The following is an 18,797-nucleotide window of genomic DNA, read 5'->3' as shown; positions in this document are numbered from 1 at the left end:
ATAAAGGAAATAATGATGGAATGAATACATACATGACTCCCACAGGAATGAATGATATGAATTACAAAAGTTGTTTTACATAAAAGAATATCAGGAAATTTACAAACATGCAGCAAGCAACTAAATAATACTGCAGACTCTGCTGAATTTTATTTTAGCATGTTTTATCATATCTGTAAATAGCAAGCATTGCAATGAAACAACTGACCCTAAGTTTCACAACAGGCAGCTGCTAACTGGTGTGTTGATGATGGATCTCGGCCACAGGGGAAGGACTGGACAAGAAAATCAGTACGGGTAGGCTAGAGCTGCCCAAATGGCTTAATAGTGAACGCTCCACAACGTCTGTCAAGTAAAGAGAGAGAACATACAGATCAGAGGAGGCCAAGGGAAAAACAAACCACCAAAAAAAGACTAAACTGCAATGAGAACAAACTGCTAGAATAGAAAAAAAAAGGGGGTGGGTAAAGAGAACACAGAAGGAAGCAATGTGAGAAACGGCACATTCCTATATTAAAATAAAGTCAATGAATATGTGTTTAGCGAAGCTGAAAACATCCCTTTTACAGGCACTAATTCACATTACTGAGCATGACAGGCCTCTTAGTAACTGTATTTAAGGACAACTAGTTCATTTGCTGAGACTTAGGTAACTTTAAGCAAATATGCATTCTCTGCATCTTAATTTAATTCCCCATACAAATGAAAAAACATACTTACCTATATAAAAGTGGTGAATTTTAGTTTTTTGTTCCAAATGGAATGTCACCAAATAATATGGTACTAGTATAAAATTACGATGCTTTTCAAAAATGAATATGGCAAGACCTCCCTTTAAAATATCCCTGAAAATGGTGTACGCAGCCAAACCTGTGCACACATACACGCACACGCATGTACATACATTATATACACACGCACACGCATGTATTTACATTACGTACACACGCACACACGGAGCACAGACCTCACCTTGTCAGTCCTAACTGCAGAGAAGGGTGCAAAGCTCTGAATTCGGTCAGACTTAAAGAACATTCGCTACCAAAACCCCAAGGGGTTCGCCTTGGGCATCAGTACTATCAAAATGCACATGCACACCGATATTACTAATGAAGCCCTCTAAGTTCTATTTTGACACAGGCATATCCAAGAAAGTAGAAAAATCGATCCTAAAGCTACTGAAAATTTGAAGAAGTCTGAAAAAGAAGCTCCATTTCCATCGCTGGTAGGCTCCTGTGGAAGTTAGTCAAGGAGGCTTTCAGGGAGAGCACAGGATTGCGCACTGCGCTCGCACCGTGCCTTCCCCGAGCATCTTTGGAAGCAAAGGCAAAGTGCAGAACTATCCCTCCAAACCCTGTTCAGAATGCAGTGCTCGGAGCTCAGGTTCAACAGCTGGATTAGGGAAAATTGCCAGATGTTGTCAACTGACACGACTTTGTTGTGAGGACAAAATTCACACAAAGTTTTTTTTTTTTTTTTTTCCCTAAAGCTAAAGGGTCACATGAAAAGAAGATATGCCCACCGCGGACCTGAAAAGCCTCCAGCAGGCAACGATACCACGATCCCATGCTGTTAACACCGTCCACATAACTCAGTCGGATACAGGTTGCAGAAACAGCAAAAGCTTTTCCAGGCTGAGATCGTGTCACCTCCAAGAAGCAGCCACAGATGGAAAACATGACCAAGAGGGGAAAACAAATACTGGAAAACAAGGAAAACAAACAAATCCAAAGCACCCAGATAACCACCCCCACGGGCCGGAGCTTGTTACACCTTTGCTCAGTTTTTGTAAACCGCAACTGCAGTACTCAGCTCTCCTGGCCTCACAAATTCCTCTCAAACACGTGATATCTAGCAATCACTTAGCAAGCCAACGCTTCAGAATCCAAGATAACAATCCACTAAAATAAAATTTACATCAAAGGCATTTCTCCTAGGTCTGGAGGCAGACAACATGAGTTTCAATCTCCCCTCAAGTGGCTGTTTTTTACCGTGGATGACACAGATCTTACTACCAAACACAATCTCACACCCCTCCCCTAGGAGCACTCCAAACATCAAGCCCGGCATAAGAGGGCAATTTTAAATCTGAAACACTGTGCAAGATCCAGTTGAGATGGGTATCAGCTCATGTTTCCAAAAATAAATAAATAAATAAATAAAATGCCATCCAACAAGTCTTTGAGAATGAATGGCAGCTGAATACATGTTGACAGTTTGTACAACCGTGCTTGAGACAGAACCACTTCCACACACTCATGAACACGACATGCTATAATCCCCAAGGAAAACACCTCTGCCTTACACGTAAGCACAAAGTACTTACAGGTGATTTAAGGGGATTTAGCATTTTGGACTCGAGCCTTACTTTTAGACACCAAATATAGATCTAGAAATGAATTAGAGAGCCATCATGGAAGGTTTTCTTCTAATTTGTTTCTTGAAGACGGTCAACACAAAACTCTAAGTGGCAAAATAGAGAAAATGAAAAATCATTTAGAAATGCCAGAACTGAAGCTTCCTTTATCTGCTGAATTTTGCACAAGTAATGACCTTCACTTATCCACACCAGCAACAGAGATGCTGGCTCAGAAATTTCTGAGTTTCTTCTTTGATGATCATTTTGTCGTTTTTTTTTGTTCACCTTTGTGACTTCATCTCAGTATACTGCAACCCACACTCTTTTGAGCTACACTGAAAGTTATGGAAGTCTACAAACACTAAAAATACCTGGATTCTGGTTATGTCTATGCTCTTCTTGCCATACGACCACAGATCCTACTATCAAGTGTTTTTCTATAAAGTATCTATAAAGTTAATTCCTAATGCAAATCTGTACAGGAAACAACAAAAGTACTTCAAAGGTAAGGTCGTAATTTGAGACTGTGTTCTCTCTTACAGGGCCACTATTTGGCATTTCTGCAGTCAGCAAAGATACATTTGCTGGGTTATTGTAGAACTGCAGCCAGCAGGCAGCATCTTTAGGCAGCTGGGAACAGGTGGTAACAGTGTGACCTCTCACTTAATGCCACCAGTCTGCTTGTTCCCTGTATTTTTCCCTCTCCCAAACCTTGCTGAATACCCTGCCACAAACTCATCATAAGCTCATTCAATTCATTATGCCTGGAATATATCCAAAGCCTTTAGGATTGTGTGAAAAGGTAAGATAAATGGAGAACTGTACTCCAGAACTAGCTCCTACTAAACTGCTCAAAAAAAAAATTCATCAAAACTTGTGTGCATCATTAGCTTGTAATAAATAAAGCTACCAGAATTCTCCAAGTCTTTCCCAGGATTTAACTATATTTGAGACTCTACTGGAAAACTGATCAGAGCTTTCATGGCTTTCAAGTGAGCCTTATGGATGCTAAGGAAGGACTTGTGGGAAGAGAGGCAGGAATGAGCAACGAGCACAAGGAAGGTGCTAGTGGGCTCAGCAGCTCCGTGCTTAGTTTAACCAGCCCTAGAGCTGCACTGTGAGCGCAAGTCGTCCGTTCCGAGGGCCTATTCCAGACCTGCTCAAGGCCAAGACTGCGTCCCTCGCTTCACAAACTGTTCTGGGACTGATGCAAGCTTGAGGTAGCTCTTTGGGGGCGCAGGTGGAAGCAGGGCTTCATCTGAACTCACACCAGCTCCCGGCCTTGCGACAGAGCTGCATACAAACCCAAATTAAAACTGGAAAGGGGTACCGTGGAAACTGGAAAGAATTGCTGGTTTACGTCAACTTCAGCCGCGTGCGAAACTACTTCCAATGCTAGTAAACATACAGGGCATCTTAGAACGAGATAAGTAAGAGTATGAATATTTCCTGTGCCTCAGGAACCATTCAAATACGGCCTGAACACGAGTGTTTTTATTCGAGCTTGTATCACTTATCACAGAGTAAACTACCTTCCTTAGGAGAAAAGCATGGTGCTGTGGTAATTATTGTAGAAGACGAAGAGCTAATACACTCTTGTATTATCTCCCACCCATCTTGTGACTTGACACTATCTTGTTCATAAAGCCTTCTCCTAGAAAGCCAATAAAAGTCAAGTTTCAAGGTACCCAAATTTGCCTTCCGCAAAAGGCCTGCCTCTGCCACACACCAAAGCGCTTCACCACCCGCAGAGGGGGAAAAATGACATCTGACCACACTGGTCTGTCTCTTCATTGATGTGTCTGAATGTTTAACATCTCTTACTGAGAATTTAAAACAGATAAAGTTTGTTTGGAAGTTTATAGAACTTTCTTTAATAAGTATGAGGAAAAAAAATATGTTTCTTTAAATAAGCATGCAGATATTTTTGATTCTGAGACTACCATTGCCAATGTTTTTAGTGTGTTCACACACCATTGAAACTGGAATATAAACTGAGTATGATCACTGTGCTCCACCAACTGCCTTTTAATATATATCTTTGAACCCCAGGCAGTTCCATCTCCATGTGAGGAAGAACTTCTTTGCTGTGAGGGTGCCAAAGCCCTGGCACAGGCTGCCCAGAGAGGCTGTGGAGGCTCCTTCTCTGGAGATCTTCAAACCCTCCTGGCTGCCACCCTGTGCCCTGTGCTCTGGGTGTCCCTGCTGGAGCAGGGGCTGGACTAGATGGTCTCTAGAGCCCCTTCCAACCTCAACCTTTCTGTGGTTCTGTGAATGTATGAATCACTCGGAATTAGCATTCTTCTCAAGTTCACGTTCTTCTATTTTCTTCTTTTTATTGGACTACTTTCAGTTTAATCCAAGGCAACACTTATCCGCCAGCACCCTCTACTGGAAATATTTAGTAGATATCATTAACTCGGCACTCAGTCAGATAAAAAATAAGAAAAACTTACAAAAAATAAAATTTAAAAAGGTATAAAAGACAGACACAGCCTATAACATATCTTTGATTAATTCATATTTATTCTGTCATTTGTAGCTGAGTAAGCATCTTCTCTTCACAGAAGAACAAGCACTGCAAAGTTAAAACAACTGATACCTTCAGCCCTTTGTTAGCATGCAGTAACAGGCATCAGAAGCTAAATTTAACTTAGGATGTTTGCACATCATGTTAAAACAATGTTATAGTAGTTTAGGCAACAGGACTTTAAAAACTTGCCTTGTGTAAAAGAGTCAGACATTTTAAAATGGCCATTCAAAATCAAAACTGCAAGAAAAATATCTTAGGTGACCGAAAGGGACAATTTTTCACGCTCCACCTCGCCACAGCAGGAAGTACTTGTCTAAGACTGCAAGCAATTAATTCAACTGCTCAGGATCCAGGGAGATGTAAGGATAAGAATTTATAATTATCATTTCAAAGAACTGAACAAGGCTCTCTGCTTTCTCTCAAAACACGTTTCATTTGCAGTTTTCCTTGCATCTCAAGTTTTAAAACTATTTTTTTTAATTTCTCTAAGTAGAATGGTTCCAGAACAAGTAACCTCTATGCCCTCTGTAATACAGACTCAAGTAAAGAGCAAAGAAAAAAAATAGTTTCTTTGTAACAGTTGTTTTCCTTACTTACTAATTCATAATGAAAGCCTTTTTCATTCTTGCCCCTCTTCTTTTCCTGTCCCCCTTCCAAAAAGATGACAGTAAGACCACAGTGCTTACTTTAACGGGCTCAGTTTGAATCACAGGTGCTGGCATGGCTATGGCGCTCTGGGCGTAAAGCTGGTGATAAGTTGCTTGAACTCCATGATCAGAATATGGCTGGTACAAAAACAAATGAGAAATGCAGTTATTTACAGAGAGAGCAGAAAAGCTTGTTTCACAATTTCATGATTTGGCAAGCTTTCCAAATGGATTTAGATTCTTGAGGGTTTCCAATTGTGGGCTAAATTAATCTTGATTACTGGTTGGTCAATCACTGACTTTAAACACTGAGATTTCAGAATTGAAGTGCTTCCCCCAACCGTTCCAGAGCTTTGCTATATACAATTTATGTAAGTTAGTGCCAGACAGCATTTAATCCTTGACAGCAGCAGCACCCTTCCTGCTGCAAATACATTTCACTCAGCTACAATAAGACCGTGTTTAAATGTGTAAATTAGCATACTGAAAAACAATACCCAGCACTGTCACACTTGAAAGACATTTATATAGAAATAAAAAGTACTTCTTTTTTGCAATTTACATAGGCTTCTGATTTTCCACATACAGCTTCCTTTAACATAAGCAAAATATGTACCTGTGGACTGAGAGCATGACACATCCAAACATTTTCCTTAACTAATTTCATGGGTTTTCTTATTGTTCACACATTTCAAACGTCTATATACAAGCTGATAAATATTTGATTTATGAAATACAAGAGGTAAAATGATAAAAAGGATGGGCAGGATTTATGACTGTACAATAAAAACTGATGTTTATGCATTTTCAAAAATAAGACAATCCTATCAAAATCTTTTTTTTCTGAAGTGATGACAACAACTAAATTGTCTAGGTGTGCCAACATTTTTCATCAATGATGTTTGGAAAACCAATTTGGGAACTTTATTCTTGTGGCAATAAAATACTTCTGTAAAAATACTTCATTTTTTGCCATTTTACAGTTTATTCAGACATTTCTGTTATCAGAGAATGAATTAAAAAATCATAATCATAATATATTTTCAAATTTGCAAGCAGCCTTACTGCACATTAATCAAAGAAACCGATAAGCAAAGAAGAGCAGACCTGATGGAGTCATTCAGCTACTATTTCTTCATTTTGACCTTCAGAATATTTACAAACTAGCTTCTACCCACAAAGAAAAAGAAGTTGTTCAAGAAGCTGAAATAATATGGCTAGATTAATTCAGTACTCTGAAGCTGCATTTTGTTTAAAGTTTTTATTTATAAATAAAACTGACTTATCTTCATGCTGCTCTCTGTCATTACTAGAAACTTGGAAGCATATCAGAACCAAAGCATCCTCCTAGGACGCTGTGGAAAAGATGCTCTAACTTGAAGACAATTTAAGTGCTCTGAATTACCTCTACTTGAACGTTTTTCAGTTGCAGATAAACATTTCTATTACATTTTTTCATAAAAATACCTCAGGAACCGCAGCTTCCACCAGAGAGAGAGGAGCAGGGATACATCCACCTTCCTGGGTAATCTCTATTGGCTGATAAATGACTTCAGACGGGTGCAGATAAAAGAATGAAGAAGAAGAGGCAGGAGACTGAAATAAAACACATCACTTTGACAAACTGTATGACTTCCACACTATAGATCAGCAGAACTTATTTCATAACTCTTCTTCCTACATATAAATGAAGATAGGTCCTTAAAGAAAGCATCAAAGTCAATTCTGATAACCTGTAAGAAACTTAACTGAGGGGGAAGTGGGCAAAAAATTAGATGGCAGGACAAAAATGTAAAAAAAAAGAAAGTCCTTTGACTTTTAGTCCTTTAAGTATTTATAATTTCTTTAAAGAACATTGTGAGAGAAATTATATGATAAATGATATGATAAAAAATTTAAAACTGGGATTTACTCTTAAAATTGCAAAACCCAGTATTTTTTCTCTTGCAAAAAGTTACATTAAAATAATTTTGTTTTAAAAGAAGTCCTTTTAAAAAAGAACCCATACAGCTTTACTTATCCATGTATTAAAAGCATTAACGTATAGACATACTTCTCAAGGCATTTTTGGTTTAGTCAGCTAGCTACCTAAACAGATCTCATATTTTTTCTCCTTATATTCAGAGGCAAGAGCTCCCTGGAATAAAAACTGGTCTTTTATTTTTTCACTTGAATAGCAAGAGGGAAGTCTAAGTGCAAGGTCCCACTGCTGAGGAACAGCATCCTGCAGCTGGAGCGCTGAACAACGCATTCAAAGATTAGAAGATTATTATTATTCATGCCCAACAAACCTAACAATTCAGCCCCCAGTTTTCAAAGCAGTAGACTGATTAACAGAGGGGAACTGACCCAAACTGGACCAGGTATCTGTTACTAAAGCAATGAGCATGTATCATAATGCTTCAAGTTTGACGACCTTAATGCTGCTTTTAACTTCAAGCTCTTCAAATCCCTCCAATGGCAAGATTTCCACGCTATGATTCTCTGCTGTAAAGATCACAAAACTGATAAAATCCATAAAAAGTTAGCAATTTCATGGTCTCCTCCTGTTATTCTAAACAAGGTCTGAGCCTAATTTCACCATACTTGTGTGTCTGGGTATTTCTGCTAATATTCTGAAAATATCACAGCTGTATCAATTAGCAAACTAGTTAACATCCATTTCTCCTGTCAGGTGAAATGTGGCAGTTGATCCAGGCTTCTGAGAGCAAGCATTTGCTCTTTCAGTAGAAACCTTCTGCTCTTCTCTATGCAGATATTTTGGTGGGGATATGGAAAGAGGTGGTTTTTAATAAAGAATTCAAATTTGATGTGTCAATAAGTTCTACTTTATGCTTCCTACTATATCAGTAAATGTTACAAGCGCATTGTTAAAATATACCAACTAACGACAATCTCAATAGTGTTTTAACTAGTAGGAAATTTATTTGTATCATTTGATTTGAAGACAAACTATTCCAAAAGCTGGAAGAACGCAGAGAAGTTTTAAATTAATGCTAACTAATGTAAAATAGAGCAGCTAAGAGCTGTATTTACCTGAGGAACATTCCACTGCCACTGACTTGGAAGACACTGTGTTGGTGCCTACATTGGAACAATAAAAGATACTTACATAATTTTGTAATTTACATATGCCTTCCTAATACACTGTATGTAGATACTACATTTCCAATATACTGCATGTATATACACATATTCACAATACACTGCAATCACCCTCCCCTAATCTTTATTCAAATATTAAAAAGAACAAAAATTAGTCTTCATAATCCCCTCCCAGTAACTTAGGAATGTTCAGCTCCTTCACTTCCACTCAAGCCTCCAACCAGGGCATTTTTTAGCTACTGCAGTAACGAAGCATTTAGGAAATGGGAAGACACCGAATGTGATGAGCTTTGCACAAGGAAGACATCAACAGACAGCAGAGGAGGCTGGCCCGGGTCAGCCCCGAGGACAGCGTGGTTATTGGCGCCTATAACCTTCCAGCGGAGGGCACAAAGAAAACTGAACCAGACCCTTCTCAAAGATGCTCAAAGGACTACAGGAGTCAATGGGCAAACAGTGGAACATGGGAAATTCCAACTAGTTACGGATTTTTTTTTTTGTACATTATCACAATGTACAAATAATGCAAGAGGCTGTCCATAAAGTTGGTAGAACCTCCATCGCTGGAGAAATTTAAGATTCTATGGGACAAGTTCCTTAGCAAGCAGATCTAACTGATCTAACACACTTTGTCATGAGCAGAAGGCTGGACTAGATGCTAAAAATTAAGCCAGTTGCCTAGCAAAGCAAAAGAAAATATGTTCCATTTCCAAGTAGTTGGGTACACACGAAGAAATTCAGTTCTAGTGGAAAGAAAATTTTCAATGAAACTGCAGTATTTTATGTGACTATTTTTGACAGTCTTTCTATTTGTTAAGAATAAAGCACTGAGATAGTAGTGCAAATAAAACTGCAAGCTTGGAAGGAATCCTGACACTCTGAAATCCATTTCAAACAGATACCTGATAATGATATGTAGGAGGCTGATAAACCGGTTGAGCTACCATGACTGGCGAACTGGAAACAGAGCGTGACTTAAAAACAAAAAACAAAACAAAACCCAGTAAGTTTCAAGCCTTAATGCAGCTATTTCATAAACTTTCAATCCTACTAACAGATCTGAAGTACTACATATCAAGTAGTCACTCCCTTTTGAAAACAGATTTATTAAATTTTAACTTACACTTTGATTCTTCAAGACCACCACTGCTTCCGTAAGTTCATTACTGACGAGGCAAACACCTTTAGGATGTGTACTTCCTCCTTTCCAAAAAGGACCTTTCCCTAAAGCTGTTCACATGTCCTCACCATAGGTATGTCTTTATAAAGGCAATTTAAACTGTCATTGATGCGTTCTCACCGCCTCCATAGCCCCCAGCCCTGCGTTCCCTTTCCATTCCCTTCTCACCAGCCTCAGCATTTGCCTGATCTGGCAGCAGAGCAGTTTGGGGAGGTAAACCAGCTAAAACTTACCTGGTTTTGGGAGCCCGGTTTAGAGTCAGAGGAACACCCCTGAAAGAAGGGGGTACAAATGGACAGAGATAGAGGTGCAAGAGCATGCACCTTTTGTTTTGATCTGCTAAAGATAAGATACTTTGTACAATTCCTACATCATGAAATTCCCTCATTCCTGCATAAAACAACCCCAACAATACTCTAATTCATTCTGCTCTATAAAAACACAAGATGCAACAACAGAAACTCCCCCCCCATTTTGGGCTTTAGAAAGTTATCCACACATACACACACACACACAAAGTACTAATATCTTCAGTAGAGCTAACTTTTCCTAAATTTGCAGTACTGCTATGTTTTTAATTCTTGATATACTTTCCTAACAATGAAAGTGAAGAATATGTAAATAAGTGAGACTAAAATAGGCAGTAGCATTTGGAATTCCCAGCATCAAGCAGTGTATGTTTAAAAGGTAATGGACCTGGGTGAAGGCATCAGTGCCCAAGCTCAGTACTGGAACACAGCAAAAATATTCATGGCCTTTTCCAACAGGCAGTATTTGAGGCAGTTCTCTCACACCAGTGAGCATCAACAAAAAGGCTCTCTAAAACAAACAGGTATTTATGCCTTTCCTCCAAAGCTCAAGAGGCACTATGAGATTGCCGATCACAAGTGTCATTCTCCACGAGAAAAGCAAACAGCTTAAGATTACAAAAGAAGTGATTAAAATAGAGGTTAGTAAATCCTGAGAAATTAATTCTACAGTGCCAAAATAAACACCACGCTGGAATAATTACTCATCATTAAGAAACAACAGCCTTTCCAATAAGATCAACAAGGGCAGTAACAGCTTCCACTGATTTTTTTCCTGGTGTATGAAGGGATTTTGCATTCATACATACAGACAGTACATACACAGCCTCTGCAAATGCTGCTTTTACAGCAATTAACAGAGCTGTGTACTCTGCAGATGCCATCGGTCTTTTACTCCTTCATCCCGTTAACTAAAGTCACCAACAACCCTCCTGTACCTGACAAATAACACTATCAAATTTCCCCAAGCCCAGTAACACTTAAACATTTCATCTACTACATTCTCTTCCTCCTAAAGCAGGTGTACTCTTAAAATGGGTATGTAAGACTGTAAGATGTCTCAGTTTCACTCTTGCTTTGTTGATCCAGTATTTCATTCTTCTTCCAACTCAGCATAACAGTTACTGCAGCCAAAGGCCACATATTCATGGAGGAATAATAAGGGAGCCAATCAAAGGCCACAAGGACCATCTTCTCCGTGTTAGGAAAAAACCCTTCTCCTGCAGTAGGGACCCCACTGTCCATTAAGTGCTCTTTATCCAGAATCTTTATCCAGTATCAACCATGACCATCAGACAAAAGGGTATAGCTGGAAAAATGGGAAGCAGGAAGGACATGTAAGTCTTGGACTGATCCTAGATTACAGAAAAGTAAATATACAGGAAATAAATTACTTACAGGCCACGCTTGTGGAACAGAAGCAGCTTCAGGAGTATGAAAATAAGCCACTCCATTATGGAAAGTATAAGGATATCCAGTTGAAGTAGTTAGGTACATTGTTCCAGCTGCTGGCATTACACTGGATCCTGAAATTAAATTTTTATATGACAGTTAACTTACCAATAAGATATTATTGCTTTAAATGTCTAGATCACATCAAAAAAAATCTTCAGAGAATCAAAACTGACACTCAAAGGAAAGAGCATGGGGTAGAGTGTGCCTAGTGCTACCTCAGGTCCCTCTCAAACACAGAATCCTGAAAGCAGATGGTCACAGGGTAACACAGGTAGATGGAAAGGAGTGCAGAAGATGACATGCATGTCAGTTACTAAACAAAGACAACTCCAATTACCAGTAAATATATGATTATTTTTAATCTTCAAATGTCCACAGGTACCTTCAAATTGTGGGAGATTTTCATTGGTAACCTCCATATATGAATATTTAGCTGAAACAGGATCCAAGCACTAGAAACAACAGAAGGATTTCATTAAAAAAATGCAGCCTGGTTCCTCAATGCACAATGTTTGTGTATTTCTGCAATGGCACATTGCCTGGTAAAAGTAAAAAATGAAAGGCAGATAAAGAGCAAGGGGGACACTTCCTGCAATGTTGCCACTGCTGTACGGGCTCTAACCAAGAGCGGCCTCATCCCAAAGCAAAATTTCATCTCCATAGCCCTGTAGGTAATAATGTTCAAATTAAGCGATTAAGCGATTAATGTTCAAATTAATGCATAATTCTATGCATAGGTTATTTAATTTTCTCAGTTATTGCTGTGGGGATCATCTAGAGTCCATTTCTGTCTGGATTTAAAAAAAAAAAGTTTCTCTAAAAGCTTCATATCAAACATGAAAACAAGTTTCAGTTCCAATTACGACGGACTTTCGGTAGGGGAAAGCAACAATACAAATAAAAATATATTCTGTAATGGATACAGGAATTAAAAGCAACACACCATGGTAAAACTCATGGTAAAACAGCAAGAACTCAAAATAAAGATCACTGAACAGGCTTTAGTTTTCTCACCTTCCTTCCAAAAGTAACTACCACCAGGAAATGCCATTTTCCATATAGACATAACTGTATGGAAAGAGATGACGAGAACACTAAGTGGAGGACTAAGAAGGGCCCAACTATGATCCAAGGCCTTAAGGATGCCTTAAGAGTCTGACTGACTCCTGCAGAAGCCTGAGGCCCCCTGGATGCAGTAACCTGAAGCACTAGACACTGGGAGGTCATGGGCTAAGAGGGCCCATGCCAGGCTATCTTCAAAAGGGACCTGAGAGACCCAAATACTGCAGCTCCATTAAGCAATCTAGGACTCTAGTTACCGATATTTGAAGTGAGGAGAAACCAACACAATCCCCTGGCCAAAAATCCTTTCTGTTACACCAAGAGCACTGCACAGAATGTTTTGCTGCTATTGAAGATCTCCCTTGCAAATGGAAAGGCAACGTGCTCCATCAAATTTAATTCATGACTGAAAAACAAAACAATCAGGGAGAGGTAGAGCAATTTTATAATAATTAGTTCTTCTTCTTCCAGTTGTTCAGGGTTTATTTGTACTTCTCAGCTTCTAGAATGCTCATTTTCATAGGCCTCTGTGCTGGAGAAAAGCAAGCGGGGAACCCTGCCCTACTGCTGCTCCTGGCCCACGATAAGGAAAAGATGATGCTTTTATGGTTTTCTCTTCAATTCTGAGAGCCTTGGAATGAGTCAAAAGATTCACCTTTAGCTTGTGGATGAAAGTTTATTTTTCTAAGTCAAGGCAGACTTTTACTGTTTTTGTTCCCACTTCTATAGGCATAAAATCTCTTTTGAGGTTGCAACAACTGAAAGTTGCTGTTTTTTTCTTGCCTGAGCAAGATGAAACAGCACAACCACCACACATGTACAGCCTCTCTTCCGTAATCTGGAAAATTTCCCGAATGGCTGGGTAGCAGCCTTGGAACCCTTTAAAATTCATGGACTGAACAAGGTTGAACTGTCAGGGGAAAAGGAGGGAGGGAAGAAGGGAGGGAGGGAAGGGAGGGAGGAAGGGAGGAAGGGAGGGAGGGAAAGGAGGGAGGGAGGCAGGAACCCAACAGCAATGCACTATTCAACAGCCCGTGAGCCTGTGAGGAAGAGCAGTATTTGAACACTGATTTTTTACCTACTTCTGGAAAAGATAAGGGGTACTAGACACCTAAGTCTGAAGACTGTTTTCTTTTCTTTACTCCTACTCTTCTAAACTGAGGAATACGAATCAACCTGATCACAACCTTAGGGCACATGCTTGTTCCCACTGAGACTGCAAAACAGCAACACTGCCTGCGCCAACAGGGGCAGCTGGATGTACAATCTTGTCTTGATTCTTAAATGTGAATTTGTGACCATCCTGGAGGAAAGAGGCAAACCTCATATGCTTGCATGGTCCAACTTACAGAGGAAACGAAGACAGGGGCTCCTCACAATGGATCTAGGTAACTGCTAGTGACTGACCTGATTTTAGAAGTATGTTCTACACAGTGATCTTTTTCCTCATCTCAGTCACTATGCAAGTTAGACTTGCATGGTGTTTGTCATGAAAATAAGGATCTTTCCAACATGCTCAAATCTTAACACAAAATGTAATGTGATGACACAGAGCTGAACATCGCAAAACTTCATACTAAAGGAAGACAGGAGCTAGATTTCAGTTGGGCTTGAGAAGAGAGCAATAAATGAGATGACTATGGGGACTATCCTTGAACTGTGCCAAACACAACAGAGCCCCAGCCCTAGTGGTGTTTAGGAGTCTAGATTCTCTGCCTTCACAAGCCTCCGAAGGAGCTGCAGCAAGACAAAGTATCCTAGTAATTAGGTTAGTGACAGCAAATACAGCGAAATGAGATCCTGGGATTTGTTTCTAGATGCCAATCAGACTGTGTACCATGGATCTATCCCACACTTGAACAACCATAGAATCATTATGGTTGGAAAAGACCTTTAAGATTGAGGCCAACCGTAAGCCCCTAACACCATCCTGCTAGACTATGTTCCTATAGCAAGAGGTGGTAGAGTCGAACAGGGCCACCTGGTGGCCTCTGCCTACAAGAGGAGAGATTTCAAGATGACAGAGTAGCTCTCTTCAGAATCCACTTCTGCAGGTTTTCTCCTCCTTCCCTTGGCTCCCAGACCTAAAACACTCCTCCTCCAATCAGTGCATACTTTCAGTGCAAAAGTCGTAGGGAGCAAGAACTGCTTGACTTAAAAATGTGGCCACGCAATGAAACAGTCCGAGTCAGAGATGGACATGGAAACAAAGCCCAGCAGAAGACGCATGCTGATGACAGGGCAGAAATCATGCTGAATAACTTCTAAAGCAAAGAAACTTGGAATTATGCTCCATTTTGCAGAATGTTCCATGTGTGTTTACAAGGGAGAAGGGGCTTACGCAGATATAGGAGGGGGAGGAAGGAGTGGGAAATAATTTCTGTCCCAAGTGAAAAAATGTGCCTACAGCAACACTGCTGCTATCTACCTATCTGTGGACTTTTTATCATCACTGAAGTGACAGTATCAGCAGGTAAAGATAGCTTTTAAGTTAAACTAAAATTATTCAGCATAGTCCTCAATTGGAAGACGAGCAAAGGTCCATTTCAACTCTTTTAAACTATACCAAAAGCAAATACTGAGTTTCAGCTATATAGCTCAAACCAAAGAATAACAAAACAGCTTGCACAGCTCTCTCTTAAACAGATCTTAAAAACTGGTTATCTACTTTCTGAATTTTCAGCAGTGTATTATTACAGAGGAAAAAAAAAAACAGCCTGTTGCAGGATGGGAGGGCATCTCCTCTGGAAGTATATCTGTACAATACAAAGGTATTTCCCAGAAGATCATCTTACCACTATACTTACCAAAATAAAGAACAGCCATCTGACAAAGAAAACTTAACAATATTCCTCTTTTATGTGTTCAGCATGTGTAGTTCTTTGCCAGAGAAGGAAGCCACACCATTATCTTACAGCAAAGAATTCCAAGGAATGAGCAGTGATTGCAACCATCCATTCCTTCCAGCTTTTACTATAGCAACAAAGGTGCAACCATCCTTACAGATTTTGCTCTTCGAAAAATCAGTATCAACACAAACAACCAAGCAGCAAAACACTTTCAATCCTGGGGTATCTGTGAGGACAGCCTTTCTAACAGCTTAGATTACAACTGCCTGGCACCCGGAAGCGGCATGCTATCATTCCAGAGAAATTGCCATTCAGCTGGTTCCCAGAGACGTGATTTTTTTTTCAAAGAAATGATGTAAAGAAAACATTAAAGAGACAAAAGAACCAAATACCATCTATCTGCTTCTTAAGACATTTCCACTGCTATGTATTTACTTCCCCTACTGACTATTCTAAGCATATGCCATGCACAGCACTAATGCAGTGCAGGGTGGGCACATTTTGGTTAAAAGTCTATATTCATAATCACACTTACATACATAACATAAAAATGTAAGTGAAAATACATACGAGGAATCCCTATTTGTTGTTTTCTTATTGCTGGACCAATATTCAATTTCTTATCCTTATAATTAAGCTTTTCAGCCTAGAATGGAAAAAAAAAAAGCATTCAGTTTTTGTATTTTTTACATTTATCTAGGCATCCAAGAATTGAAAATCAAAAGTATATAAGTCACCTCACAGGTTTCAGCCCTCCCCTGCCTTTTACTTGCAGTGTACCACAAAAACAAGAACTGGAACCATCCCTTTTCTATCCTGACTCTATCAAAAGCAATCACTAGGAATTTCAAATATTATTGACTCTAAACAGAGCCTCCTGAATAACAACAGATAATCATAACTTTCAGCAAATTTTAGATTTACATTTGTCCTCATGCAATCATGTATTTAATGCTTTTTATAAAATCTTATGTGCACCCAGACAATTTCAAGCATAAAGATTAAATTCCATTTTTCACAATTGTGACATATTTTACAAAAAAAGACAGCAACAAGTGACTACATGGAAAGGACCTAATTACAAAGACTGAACAGAGAAATATTCTTATTTTCATAATCACTTATGACTGCCTTAAAACTTACTTGCATCCAGGCTAATAAAATATAAAAGCGGGCTAGAACCAGTATACTAGTGAAGTTAAACTACAGCAGCAGAACTAAAACAATGCTAATCAGGGAACAGTAAATCTACATTCCCTGCAAAATCTTTTGCATGTAACAGAAAGGGAATGTCATGTACAACCCCATAAATAAAATAAAAAACCCTGTCCTTGTTTTTAAATTCAAAATTAGCACTCTGCTTGCTAATATAATGGGAAGAAAGAGGGCAAACGGTAGGGTTTTTTCATCTGTCACAATCTCTTTAATATTGCTTTGTAAAACCTGAAGGAATAAGGAGGTCTCCCTCCATGAATATTTACATAAGAGCGAATGCATGCAAAACACTACCACATTACAGTAAGTTTTCACCGTTAGAGCTACAATCGCTGAATAAGAGAGTTAATTTATGACTTCAACTTACAGAAGAATATAGAACGAAATGTAGTTGGAAAGCTCATCCAACAAATGGGTGCTAGATAATCAAATTCTTTCTTCATTTGGGTCCAATTTTGTAAAATATTTAAACACCTGTATGTAAAGCAAGTCTCACCCTCAAGATTAAATATTAGGAAGAGGCTATACTGTTGCATTGAATTACAGTCTTCATAAAAAGGTATAAACTAGGGCAAACCTACCTAGCAAATGTAGAGCAACCCCCTGAAAGACAGATGCACACTGCAGTCAAAGCCTTTCCCAGCACAGGCTGAAGGAAGAAGATCCCTCCCTGCACAATCATCTTCATTTATCTGATGCATTAGAATTTAGATTGCTTGTATATACATACATATAAAAATACACACACACACGTATGTATGATTTGCAGTTAAGAGAAATAGCTAATCTCTACGGACTTTTTGGAAACATTTAATACAGCACTGCATGAGAATCACTTGCAATGAGAAATCGCAAGTGATTCTAGAGAAAATGGGGATTAACAGGAAAAGCTAAGGAAAACAGGAAGAGGAAGCATTAGAAGTGATCTGTCTAGAAAGAAGAAGCTAGTGAAACTCCTCGCGGTCTGTAGACTTACCCAATTTAATATCTTCATCATAGAGTGCAAAATAAAAAAGGAAAAATCTGAAGAAATTATTGGTGATGTTGAAGTAGGAGCCAAAAAAGGGAAAAGAAAAAAAAAATCAATGCAAGAGATCAGAATATCATACAAAAGGCCAGGATGACCTTGAAGACACCAGTAATGCAAGTGAGATGAAATTCAATTGTACAAAATGAGAGATGATTCATTCCAAGCAAAATAACTATTAAAGGTTGGGAGCTCATCAACTGAAAACATCTGGGAGAAAGAGACCGAGATACTAATTGATTGTAGAATTAATATGAAAGAGCAGTACAAGGCATTGGTTAAAATGGCAATACAGGCAAAAGATGTCTAAGGTTAAGGTAGACAAAAACGAGTTAGTATCATTGAATGAGGTACCAGGAAGGCTTCCCATGCCACAGATTTCCAGGCACAACACAGGAAAACACTAGGCCTTTTTCCAAAGGCTCCTCAGAATCATGGGTACTCTCCTGGTTCACAGGAGAGACTGAAAACAAAAAACAATAAAGAAAAAAAGCTGACTCAGGAAGTTTCTTCCTATCTTCGTTCTCCAGTCTAGACTCATATTTTTTTAGAAGCACTCAAGACACTTAAAAATGTCCCAACTACTTTTTATTTAATTTTTTCTTAATATGTGAAATTTCAACTTCGGTTCATTTTTTTCAACATTTTAAATTCCACTGCTCTAGGGACAGGGCAATTTGCCAGTCTTAGGTTCTATTTTCTGCTCTTTTTTTTTTCTTCCATATACCTTTCTGTAAATAAATAGGCCCAGACTGATACAGCAATCCGATAAGACCATGGAACACAGATTTTCAAAAATGAAGAACTGAAGAGCTTCACTACAGCTCCACGTCAAGAAATGTTCCAGAAAGAACCTTAAGACACTAATCTAGCAAAGTGTAGAAGCAACAATAGCATAACATAAAACAAGCTTCACTGTTTAAGATTTCTCAAGTCAATCTAATTATTCCTGAGGAGAGGAACACCAGCTCTCACAAACGTGTCAGAAAAAGAGATAAGCAGACATTCTTCCCAGCTCCCCACAAAACTTCATAGTGATTAATCTTCTACTGAAGCA

General features: G+C 39.0%; 1 protein-coding gene across 1 annotated transcript in view; it reads right to left on the bottom strand.

The window, feature by feature from the left end:
• Window positions 1–4: 4 nt before the first annotated feature.
• The window catches only part of BOLL (boule RNA binding protein), a 28,193-nt gene continuing 9,400 nt past the window's right edge, over window positions 5–18,797 (bottom strand). The window contains exons 5-11 of the mRNA XM_088534733.1: window positions 16,069–16,144; window positions 11,531–11,658; window positions 9,547–9,618; window positions 8,576–8,623; window positions 7,007–7,135; window positions 5,579–5,677; window positions 5–345 (exon numbers count right to left, since the gene is read on the bottom strand). Of these exons, the coding sequence (XP_088390859.1) occupies window positions 322–345; window positions 5,579–5,677; window positions 7,007–7,135; window positions 8,576–8,623; window positions 9,547–9,618; window positions 11,531–11,658; window positions 16,069–16,144 (576 nt within the window). The 3' untranslated portion in view covers window positions 5–321. The remainder of the gene's footprint in view (window positions 346–5,578; window positions 5,678–7,006; window positions 7,136–8,575; window positions 8,624–9,546; window positions 9,619–11,530; window positions 11,659–16,068; window positions 16,145–18,797) is intronic.

The sequence above is a fragment of the Tinamus guttatus genome, unplaced genomic scaffold (assembly GCF_059628265.1).
Source record: "Tinamus guttatus ecotype Peru unplaced genomic scaffold, ASM5962826v1 Tinamus_guttatus_pri_ptg000592l, whole genome shotgun sequence".
Lineage (NCBI taxonomy): Eukaryota > Metazoa > Chordata > Aves > Tinamiformes > Tinamidae > Tinamus > Tinamus guttatus.
Note: the sequence above shows the minus strand (reverse complement) of the source record. Positions and strands in the feature narration are given on the sequence as shown.